This window comes from Scardinius erythrophthalmus (assembly GCF_964197995.2).
Source record: "Scardinius erythrophthalmus genome assembly, chromosome: 8".
Taxonomy (NCBI): Eukaryota; Metazoa; Chordata; class Actinopteri; order Cypriniformes; family Leuciscidae; genus Scardinius; species Scardinius erythrophthalmus.
The window spans coordinates 9,699,180-9,711,732 of NC_138228.1; the positions used below are offsets into that span (position 1 = coordinate 9,699,180).

General features: G+C 41.5%; 1 protein-coding gene across 4 annotated transcripts in view; it reads left to right on the top strand.

Annotated features, from left to right (window-relative positions):
• Positions 1-5,921: 5,921 nt before the first annotated feature.
• The window catches only part of znf423 (zinc finger protein 423), a 157,674-nt gene continuing 151,042 nt past the window's right edge, over positions 5,922-12,553 (top strand). For 2 of the 4 annotated variants that reach the window (XM_081372534.1, XM_081372536.1), the window contains exon 1: positions 6,522-6,707. In XM_081372534.1, the coding sequence (XP_081228660.1) occupies positions 6,668-6,707 (40 nt within the window). In that variant the 5' untranslated portion in view covers positions 6,522-6,667. Of the gene's footprint in view, positions 6,708-12,553 lie in introns of all 4 variants that reach the window. The other 2 variants (XM_081372535.1, XM_081372533.1) reach the window with 2 other exon arrangements.

Here is a 12,553-nt window from a genome sequence, read left to right on the forward strand (position 1 = left end):
AAGACATGACATCATGAGAAGGAAATGTTTTGAAAAAATGTGAAGTAGGGTCAATTTATAAACCTAAAGAGGGGTAGAAAGATATAGTTAAATTATGGAAGCCCATTTCTGTCACGTAAAGAAAAGAAAGGTCATTATTTGGTAGATCATAATTATGACAAAAAATGTGAAATAACAATAAAGTCATAATTGATTAAATAAAATAGAAAAAAGTCATAATTATATTAGTCATAATAATTATAACATAAAAAGTTGAACTTGACAAAGAAAAAAGAAAAATTATGAGGGAAAAAATAGAATTATTATACGATTGTCATAAATCATAATTATGATTTACCAAAACGTGACTTTTTTCTTCTTCTCTTATTTAGCGAAAATGGCTTCCATAATCAGTCAACAGTAAATTCCACAACTGACAATTACGTGAATAAATAGTCAGAAAGCCGTTCCCATACTAAACGGAAAAAGATCCAGCGTTAAGGAAACGGTGACTAGGTTTGTCAGTATCATTATTTTGCCTCGGACATCTCATTTCACGTGAGAACGTCAAACAGATTTGGAACAAAATGAGGGTAAGTAAATTTCTGGGTAAACTGTCCTTTTAAATAAGGGGAGATTAATCGAATCCTGATAACATTACAATTTAATATAAGTGTTTGATATTGTGTTTTTGCAGTATTTAAGACTGTTTAATCACCACAGAGAAAAAACTGAAGCAGTAAAACACGAGGCTAATCTGAGTGTAAGCTCATTTAAACCACTAGAGAGCGCTGTAGACCTACATAACATACATTTAACACAGCCGTTAAATGTTTAATTTAGGGTTCTGTATATCAAACTTCAAAACAGCGCTTGTTTTTATATTACAGAAAGAGTAGGCTATATTTGGTTATATTTTATTTGAATATTTCATTTGAAAGGAGAAACACTGAAATGCAGCTTTTAATACGATTTAAACACAAAATGAACACTACAAATTGTTTTCGCTCTCTGAAACACATTGCTTGCGCGAATTTATTTCCTCTCAATAACAGTAAATATAATTTCCTCACGCAAAACGAACCATTGGGAGATAAATCGAAGGCTTGCTGACATTTGCTGAGTGTAGCTACTTGTTCCTAGTGCAATTTCATAATAATAAGAATCGGCATTTGTGTTAGTTTGTGCACGTCCTTTAAAATTGGGCGAGACATTATTGCATTCAGACGACGTAATGTTTGTATTTGAGGACAAAGTTAAACTTGAATTACAAAGCAAATATACAAATAAGACTAGATATTTCAAAGACATAATTCATGGTTGAATAGTAAATGCCACTCAAATGAGAATTATGTCAAAATAATTATTTTATTAACGTTTTATTGTCTTTTTTCAGAGCAACTCAAACAATAAATGGATGGATTTTTCCTCTCAGAATTCTACGTCAAATACGTGCTAAGATTTCATTAGGCCCTGCGTGAGAGTAAAAGTAGTTGAGTAGGAAACTGTACATTCATATCCATGTATATACACTGCATGTATATCCTAATGGCACACACTGTCAGCAAATGTGCGTATGTCTTTAGTAGGGCATGTTTTACAGCTGTTTGTCTCTCCACTCTCTGATCACAGACACTCAACCGCAGCTGTGAAGTATCCATCACGTCTCAAAGTAATGGAGGCCCGGTTCTGCTTCATTTCACCAGCTGGGAGGTGTTGATTGGGCCTTTTTTGGGTAAGCGAGCAAAAAACAGCTCCACTAAAGCTGATAAATGCAATAGGAGACGAAAGGATTACCAGTCAAACGGACTGAAACCAGCTTTCGCCCTATAACGGAAGTGCAAGACATGCCTCATTTGTGTCTCACGACATGCGATTCAGTTACTGTAATTCCGCAATCACACAGAATCACTTTTTTTCCCCCATAGAGACACACACTTGCCATTCCCTCACAACTGGATATCAATCAAAATGTATCACTATGAATATTCTTGGTATTATTGTGTTAGAATTCACAGACACCCAGGTCGTCTCTAAACGCAATGTGCTTCTTTGTTAGGACAGCACCACACTGAGCTCCTGTATGCTGCTGTGAGTGAGATCTTCATTAGAAACCTTGAGCCCTTCACCAGGATCTGTGCCAGGTACTTGGTCTAACAGCCAAACATGTTGATAATTAAACCCCTGTAATCGAGAGGTGTTATCACAACAATTAACAGCAAAAATGTGAAGGTATGAACGAGTGTCTCAGAACGTGTGGCTTTGTATGCACTTCCTGCCCTTGTTATTCTATTGCAAATGTTCCACATTCACATGAATCCTTCAGCCGGTGTATCCGTGCATTTTCGTTTTGAGTGCACATTTTGTGCTGTATTCCTCTATCAAACCATCTTGGGAGGGATTTGATGTGCACAAAAACATAATTTCTCTTCCCGTCTTTTTTCCTGAAAGCACATTTGTCTCTCTCCTACTTTCCCTAATTCTCCAGACGTGTTCCAATCGTTCTCTTTTCCCCCCTCTCCCTCCCCAATGTTGGCTGCCTCTGCCCTCGTTCCTAGGCATCAGCTGAAGACCCAGCAAGGCCCCCATACACAATGAGCTTTAATTGGGTTAAGTTTGTCCGCCACAGATAACATTTCTCTTTCTGTGGAGAATAAAACAAATTGCTGGCACTAATGGCACTGTTTAATGTAGCTCTTTTTATTATGGATGGAGGAAATTAGGAGGAGACTCCCAACAGAGAGCTGATGTCGTGGGAGTGAGTGCATTGTTGCAGCTCATCAGAAAAGCGTTTTTGCTTGGGCCTCCTCGTCGCCGTTGCCTGTCTCTCTCTCTCTCTCTCTCTCTCTCTCTCTCTCTCTCTCTCGCGCGCTAAGCCCTTTCATGTGCCCTTTTGAAAACACGGCCCGCGCACCTAAAAACGTAATCGTTTAACAGTATATATAGCCCGTGCGATCTGATGAGATCGGGTCCCCGCGTTTGACGCCATGTGTTCCGAACCTGTTCTCCGTCCGCTGTTTTTTATGCTTTAATGCCCTAAGTCCATAAAGCTGGTGTTTCTTTGTGTAAGTCTGGGGCAAGAGCCAGGGAAACGGGGGCTGGAGGGGGGCTTGTTATTGAGGTTTTGGCACAAGACGCGGTAAGCCTAAAAGCCTGAAATTTGTTCTGCATTGCTTTCGTTTCTGAAGAGGGTCCCCTTTTTCAAGTCAGACGTCTCACTGCAGCAAGCTAATGGGACGCGAGGACAGATGCACACCCTGGCATTTAACATGCCAACACCTGAGAGTGTTTGGAAGACAATCAGCAGTAAAAATGTAATGTTCAATCTGGATTTTTATGGTGGCTAATCAGGACTGATGAAGTAGAGGGTACATTAAAGTGCAGCCGAGCGGTCAGCCCCAATCTGCGTTCCTGCTCTGCACCTCTCCCTCGTGTGCCCGTGTGCACTCGGCATCAGCATGGCTGTCTGGGTCCGGGGTCACTGTAACAAACAAAACGTGCTGTTTCAAGCGCCACGCTGTCCTTATATGGACAATTAGTGCTGTATGGTGGCATATTTTAGCAATCCTATATTTTGCTGATGTACACGTTGAGACAATTAAAAGCTTCTGGCGGTGCTTTCCTGCCATTTTTTTTGCTTCCATAATAGATTCTATCAGGTCAGGTCACCGTAGCACGGTCCCGAAAGTACAACCCGAATCGAAGGAAAGCTAATAAAATGGTGCTTTTTTTCTCTTTTTTTTTGGCCCCGCTTCAGATCCATTAGCTTTGAACGCATTTGTATTTTAGCCTCCTTGTACGGATTGACATAAATGACTCCGCAAGAGTGTGCCTCTCCTGTACTTTGTTAACGAGACAAAAGAGTGTTGGCTTTGCAGTATTTAAATCAGTTATGTCTAATTATTTCATACAAAAATAGCCTATCTAGGGCAAAGCCAATGAGATGTAACATTGTCTGTGGAGGGGGGACCTGGAGGAGTTGGCGTGAGTTCAGCTGAACAGAACAGAACAGAGAGAATACGCTGTAGGCAACATAAATATAACATGAACTCTCCAGGCTTGTGACAGTACAATGGGGGAGTGTTTAAGGGTGCTTTCTGAGGCCGCGCTGTCCAATGGATGATAGTCGCATAAGAATAGATGCATACCTAGGTACGGCGAGAGAGGAGACGGATGAGAGAGAGGACAAAACGCTGTTGAGTTATTGCTAAATTTTGAATAATCGTCACATGAATAATGTAAGGGCATCAATCTACCACCATCCCTGCTGCGTGAAGGAAAATACTAGCCAATACCGAGACCGTTTGAATGAAATGAAGTGTTGCAAAGGCCTTGTAACATCCAATGTGAGATTTTGTTCCTCCTCTAAACGTTCAGTATTTTTCGAAGCGCATGCAACCATCCAAGCTCAAAAAATGATTTGCCACTCATTAAAATCATCCTAAAATAGCAACGGTGTCTATTCCAAGCAGGACCACCGCATTTGCCGTTCACACCTCTTTTTCTCCAGCGTCTTAATTAATTTCATCCACATGTCTTGTAAGTCTTATTCTGAACTGTTCATTGTGGCACGAGAAAAATGCAAATCCGTAAAAAGATGACAGAGGGTGTAATCGTGTGCTGTGTGATTTCACAATGCCACTCTTTCAAACCATTCATGTCTCAGCTGTCCTTGACCCTTAAGGAGCTTGTAATGTGGGCTATTTTCCTCCTTTGAATTTATCAGAGAAAAAGGGACCACTGCGGTGAGCTTTCGCCCCTTCGTGTCAGCGGCCTCTCTCTCTGGGACGCCAGAAGCACATTTAAAAGCGGTCTCCAGGCGTGCGCTTAGACGAGACAAGAGGGGCCCCGGTCCTCCGCGGGGGGTCAATTTTAAAGGCCGCTCCGTGGCTCCGCGGGGTGCCCGGCTCAATCTGCAGGACATCCCGCTGACCGAGACAGGGTGCCCAACATGTTATCCATGACAACGGCCGAGCAGCTCCGGCGCACCGCGTGTGATTTTGACCATTTCTTAGGTTGATTTTTGAACAAATGATCCTATTTCTGCACACGCAGGCGGCCAGACAAACGCTATGAAAATACTGTCGAAAACACCTAATCCTGCCAAAAAGAATGCAACAAAAATCCTAGAAAAAGGGGTTTAAAGTTAATTAAACATATCCAATTATAACAATTAGAGAAATACAACACATCTGATGATACCAAACATTATTCTCATATGCAGATCTTTTCCAAAAAATTCAATGTTGCAAAGGTTAACACTAACAATTACAAATCTGTCATCCTTTACTCACCTTCTTGTTGATTCAAACCTGTATGACTTTTTATTTCTTCAGTCACCATTCACTTTCATTGTATGGGGGAAAAATAAGGTGCACTGGAAGTGAATGGTGACTGATTCTGTCAGACCTTAACATACAGCCTAACATCTCCTTTTGTGTTCCACAGAAAGAAAGAAAGAAAGAAAGAAAGTCAAAAGGGTTTGGAACAACGTGAGGGTGAGTAAATGATGACACTGTTTTCATTTTGATTGAGCCGAACTATCTCTTTAAATCCTAAATCTTGCCCTTTTAAACGCAGATAAACGTTTTCAAAGACGACGTAGGATTGCTAAATGTTCAAAACAAGCCCCACAAATAGTCAAAATGTAGCCTAATCGTATCCAATCGACAGTTAAACGCTGGAGTGAACCCGAGACGATGGCACGAGTACAAGGAGCGCAAAAAGCGAATCCAGTCCGTCTTTTTTCTTGCACGCTGCAGAGTTTCCTCGAAGCTCCGTGTTTTGGCCCCGATCCGTGCTCCAAGTTAAGCTGTAGTTTCCATGGCTGACCATGGTTTGGTGCTGTTGGCTCTCTCTGTCTGCTCAACCCAGGCTGTGCGGAGCTCCCTGCGGGATCAGAGCGCTCCCCCGCCGGGACCCTACTCTCACATCCTCCTGCTGGGACACGGCTACATTTCCAGCCAAGCCTGGCTTTATTATGTGTGTCTGCGCTGCAGCCCCGCCAGCAGTCGGATCGGGAGGCGGAGGGAAGACCAGAGTCAGGACAAAGAAAAAGGGAGAGAGAGGCTAGCGACTAGAAATATTTACGGTTTTTAGGACGATAAACAAAAAGAAGAAAAATCCCCTCAGGTAAAAATGCTGCGTAAAATGCCATTGAGAGTGGCACCTTCGGAAAAATAACAGCGAAGGAGGGCGGTTCGGCGGGATCACAACGAAAAGAGACAGTTGCGACAACTGCTAAAAGGAGGAAAAACATTGCGAATCAATTCCGAAACATCCTCGAAGTGGGTTTACCATATTATCGGCAAGTATTGGCACCTCTCGCTTCTGATCAGGTGTAATTTGGGCACGCTCCGCTTCTTGAAACTCTGAGCGCGCGTGCCCGCTCCATCGTCAGCGTCTGCCGTTACGGAGGAACAAAAGAGCGTTCGCTTCTCGAGCACGGGAAAAGCCGCAAGTTATCCGTTAAATCTACAGGTTGGAGAAGTTTAATCATTGGAATATCCATTTCCTCTGCCGTACTCTCTCTTCCTTTGAACGCTTCTGGACTAGCGAGACCGAAGTTGCCGCATTGCAACAGGCAAAGTGAAGAAATCTCCCAAGTATCAGCGCGTGACCTGTCAATATTTCTCGGAGAGGACAAGACATCAGTTAAAGAAAGTAAAATATTGCCCTTAACACGGAGATGTCTAGACGCAAGCAGGCCAAACCGCGCTCCGTTAAAGGTAAGCGTTTTACGAGAGGGAACGACTCACATGGCCAATGAGATTTCATGAGTAAAACTGGCGGGGATTGTGAAAGTCACTGATTTAATGTTTTTGCTTTTAATAGTGACATTTTGTTTATAGACTTTAAGTGTGCTTTTTTTTCCACATAGAAAATGAAACTTTAACATTTTGATGCCAGGTGCCAGCAGGTCTTGTGGTTGGCAGTGCAAGTACAGGAACGGTGCTGCTCGAGTTTGTTTTAGGCTTAATAATGTTAGTAGTAGTAGTATTTATGAATTGGTTTTATGTGTATTAAATTATGTTTATTTTTAGAATTAAACAATATATGTCATTCATAGTCAAGCATTATAATGTAATGCTTTTTTATTTTTTAAATAAATGTATACATAATATTTGTTAAATGTAAAAATATGATTTTTTATCAATACTACTACTACTACTACTGATAATAAAATAGACAGTTATATAGAGACAATATATTCCAATTTTGTCCTCTCTGTGGAAATCATTTTAGACACCCCCTTCTCAGTCTGTAGTGGTATTGTGAATGGAATCTGATTCTCTATAGATCTCAGCTTGGTGTTTTTCCCCTTTCTTTACTGTTTATTGTCTCAGTTTATTTCTGGTTGTGACTTTGACATGGCAGAATCAGTCAAACACAGTCTCATCTTATTCACGCCCCTCCTACAAGACTCAACACTCACAGGCAGGTGAATTTAGGAGCAATGAGGCCTGCTGCTATTTTGCCTTGTCCATCAGCAGTGTGTGGCAGATATTGCGCTGCCGGTCGAGATATCACTTGGCACCCTCACCCCAATAGAAACCAGATGGGCTTTCGGGTGGCCATGTGGCCCATATTAGTACCCCCTCCCCCAAATAATAACCAGTTTTTTGTTTTAATTAACGGCCGCAATCTGCAGAGGTTCATCAGGAGAGAAAAAAAACCTGGTCATAAGTTTACGCAGAGCGTAAGTGGATAATATTCATGGCTGTTAAAGTGAAAGTAAGAATAAGTTATTGTCATATATATTTAACATTGACAGAGCCTGCTGGGTGCAGATCAATCCTAAACAATGTTGTTGAGTTGTTTTGGAGAGAGAGCAGCCTTTTCGACCCTGTAATCAATAACGTAATCTTTATTTTGAAAAGCTTTTATTTTTCACATGCGCAGTGATAGAGAAATATTGTATTTAAATATGGATCATCATCCCTCCAAGCATTAACTGATATTTTTTGTTTTATTTATTTATTTTTTCCCAAGGCAATTTCAAGTCAAATGTTTGGTTGTATTGCAATAAACACTATTGCAGTTTTCTATCAAGTATGCATTGGCCTGCTGCAGCACAGAGGTTTGGGGGGTAAACAGTGATTGTATTGACTCAGCGATGCACGTCAATCAGAGGCCAATTAAATATGTAACCGAGGCTCGCTCTGTCCCTATCTCAGCCCTGCACCTTTAGCTTTGATTGCTATGCACTGAGATTAGAAGGGCACCAACAATATGTCTGAGTGTGGTATGCACAAAATCATTCATGTTTTATGTCCCGGTGTCTAGTGTATTGGCTCGCTCATGCAGAGGTTAAGCTTGTTTGTCATTAATTTCTGCTTTGATATGTGCAAATCTGCAGGTGTTACGGCTGTCGGAAACATATGCAGGCACATAGGTTCCTCAAGAAACCGTTGCCCATTGTTAGACACGTTAGACCGGGGATTATTTTCCTGTAAAGAAGTCGTGCTCTCAACATCACATCACATTACATTAGAAACTGTGATTGCCAGTGTTACTCGCTCACGCAAGAGCGAGAGAGAGATTATTTAGAGAGGAAAAAGACAGCGAGCGTTCGTCAGAGGGGGAGAGGGAGCTGCGCTTATCAAAATATTATTTCTCCCAATTAATCCCTTTTTAATGTGTGTCTATGCACTGAGTGTTCAGCTGTGGCATTCCTGTTTCATATCTCCACCGTCCCCTTGAGTGTTCCATGCATTATGTAGCGATGATTATTACTTAATTACACATTAATAAATCCCCTTCATTTGCAGGACATTAAGAGGGGGATGAATGCACACGACAGGAAGGGAGACAGAGAGGGCACTTATTTCCATTTTTTCACTGTTGTTTACAGTCAGTCGAATCAGATTGGACCTTTTATTCTAAGAAAGGGAGAAAACGTTTGAGTAGTGCTTGTCTGAAGCTTGCTGAGAATGAAATCTAATGGCATTATTCCCCTCTCTGCCCACTGACACCAGGGGTATGTGTGGATGGGTTGAAATGTAAAAAAAATGTCTTTCAGGAATGCATTCAGGTCTTGCTGTAGAATATGCATATGTTTTCATTGGGAATTGTGTGTTACTCGCTGTTTTGAATGTACATTTTCAGATGTGCTATGAGGGACTGTGGGAAGGAAGAGATTTTCATACATAGATTTTTGCAGGGACAACTAGATCAATACAAAAAATTGTAATTTAATTTTCTAGTCATTTTGTAGTTTTCTTATAAGTTGCGTATTTTTCTGACTTTAAAGAACACTGCTGAGGTTTTCTGTTGTGTGATTTCAGAGGTCATATTTGAAACTGTCATCTTCTGGAAAACTGTGTTACATGTTTGAGAATAAGGAAAGAGACAATGAAGCTGTAATGTGCTGTGTTGATCTTTTTTTGGTGTGTGTTTGTGTAACCGCACAGATCTCATCTCTTTGCTCTCCTTCCCTTCTGGCACCATCTGGTTTTAACATTAAATGGCTTTTTTTATGTCACCTAGGCTTTTGGCAACGGTGTGGAAGTTTCATTGGTCAGTGGGCTGTTGTAAAATGTTGAAGTGAGTTACCATAGGGCTGCAGAGCCACAAATGAAGAGATCAGGGAACGAGAACCCCCAGCGTTCTTATGCATCCCGGCATTTGTGTTTTTCATTTCAGGCTTTGAGTTGTGAGCTGTTTCGTTGTTGTTGTTGTTTTGCACCTTATTGCATCTGGTGCACATTTTCAAATGATGGTTCGTTAGGAATAATAGATTGCATTTATTGTTAGTCATTATGTCCATTCACTTTTCTATTGTAGTGACTGAAACATGTTTTGTTTAATATTTTCCTAAATATGTGTTTAACCAAGCGTTCTTTTAGTGATTTTGTATTGATTTTGTTTTTAAAATATTAAAATAATCTTCTGACGTGCTTGTTTCAGTTCCAGGCAGTTTATGTGAGGATAGAAAATGAAGTATTTATTTTGAGTGTCTGTGTGTTTGACCGTTAGAGGGTGTGATTTTGAGTTAATGGGAGATGAACCACAAAATTGATTTTTATGCTCTTGCTTTTTTTTGTTTTCATTGACTTCACAGCATGAACAATTAGTTAAACAACTCTAAAAGTATTTCATCAAAACCTGGGAAAAAAAATGTAATTGCGCACAGTTTGACAGCAGCTGAGGTCTCTTTTAATGGCTGTATTTGGATGTTGATGCAACTGGTATCATGATATGAAGAGGCAAAACGTTTTTTCTTCCGCTTTTTAACATTCTTATTCAAGTCCAATAGTTATACCTTGCTCTATCTTGAAGCAGTGACACCTATTGGTGTGGAGATCGTGGCGTAATTCGTCTGGTCTGTGATGGGAGGAAAAGGCGGATGGGTTTGGATGTGGGTTTCTCCCTGGTGGGCAGTGTGTCTGCCAATGACAACTCCTTATCAGCAGCCTGCCTGCTAGTTTTGTGGGGAAGAATCTGTCTTAATGTAAGAGCTCATTCGTAGGCTCTGCCATTGTACCGGCTTAGCCACATGCTTTATCAGAAGGCCTGGGCTCAGTGGCCCGGAACCGGAGCTCGCTGCGGACCCGCTCCATGCCACGCTTCACTTCTAAAGAGAAGGCGTCGCTCTGACGCTCGCTGTTATTAATTCTGTTTGTGTGGTTGGCATTCCCTGCGCCCCCCTCTTCCTTCCCCACCAAGCCTGCCAGCCAAGGCTCCCCTGTCAGGCCTTCCCGGAGGATCGCGGCCGCTCTAAGATGCTGCGCTCTGGAACCCGGATTGGGCTGCTGCAGAGGGCAGATTAAAACGTGCTGGAACAACGCGCAGAGAAAGTGTCTCTCAAAGCTGCTCGTACCCATGTAGATTAAACATGGCAGCCATTTTCACTTAGTCCACCGAGAGCGTCAGAGCCTTTAGTCTAGAAAGCACGTTGCGGTACATCTTGAAAGTATTATTTTACATTTACGAAATTAAGTTTGGTGACCTAGAATAGGAATTTGAGCGACGTTTCATATAGTAAGGCAAACTGTGGATGTTATGACCCACTCTGCGTTACACTACCTACTAAATTCAAAAGTTTAAAATCAGTTTAATACTTTTACTCCGCAAGGATGCATTCAATAAATTAAACGTGACGGTAAAGATATTTATAATGTTACAAAAGATTTATTTTTTACTTTCAATCGAAGAATTCTGAAAGAAATGTATCACCATTACCAACAATTTTTTTAACGTTGATAATAAGTGTTTTTTTGAGCAACAAATCAGCATATGTGAATGATTTCTGAAGGATCATGTGACACTGAAGACTAGTAATGGCTGCTGAAGATTCAGCTTTGCATCACAGGAATAAACCGTTTTAAAATATAATACAATAAAATCAAAAACAGTTATTAAATTGTACAAATGTTTTTTAGAATAAGACTGTTTTCTATTAAAAATTAAACTATTTTTGATTAAATAAATGCAGCCTGATTGGACAAAAGAGATTTCTTTCAAAAACATTAAATGTTAATCTTACCGACTATGTCAAAAGTTAGAAGTGTTTGTCTGTGGGTAATTGGCTTTTCCTGATATTAAAAGATGCATTAACGCTCTCCTCTCTTCTCTTTCTCCTCTCCGAGTGTCTGCTCTACGACCCTGCCCGTCTCACTGGGCTGTACATTAAACATAAGGAAAGGGGGCAATTAAGCCCACTCTCTACACCTGGCTGATGCATATATTTATTGGCCTGTCTCCCTGCTGGACAGTCTTCGGGCCCTGGTCTGAGCTTTTTGAGGGTGGTGATTGAAGGGCTGCAGAGGTCATTAATGAGGAGTACTGGTGCTGGTTTGACCCCTGCTACGCCCCCCAGAGTCCCCTCTGACCCCTCACCAGGTCATCTGGCCTCCTATGGCAAAGCGCTCGGGGAGCCGTCCGAGACCAGTGAAGGACTGGTATAGCTGGAGGTGAAATGTTCCTGTGTGTGTGTGTGTGTGTGTACGTATGCATGTGCCCACGCACAGAGAAATCTCTTGAACGCTTGTGGCTCTCTCCAGAGCAGAACCTATCGATTTCACAAGGCCTAAAAAAGTTTTCTAGCAGCAAGAACAAAACCGCTAAAACAAAGACATGCTTGCAGAGTTGAGCAGCTTTGCCCTTTCAAACACATGGAGTTTGACTCTGCAAAACTGAACTTTTGAGTAATTTGCAGAGTTTATCCGATGTCAGAACGTCTGGCTGAACCTTGTTTCAGATCTTCCAGACAATTACGTCGGTGAATAAAGAGGCGCAATTGATTTGGCAGAATGATAAAAGGCTACTGCGACCCTTCACTCATCAATTAAAGTAACTAGTTTTAAAAATACAGACAGGACTAACAATAGTGAAGCGGTGCTTGTCAGTCTGCTTTTTCGTCACGGACAGATTATGTGTGCGAACCACAGGTCTCTGTGTTGGGTTAGTAATGCCTTGATAAATTGATTTTAAGGCGTGAAGCTTCCTCGCTTTATCCTGAGGCTAGTCTGGAGCCTAGCATAGAAGCCTTTTTGGCTTAGACAGAATTAGCCCCTCATTGTAAAAGACTCTCAGTTCTGCTAGCCCGCCTGACCCCAGAGAAAGACGAGCC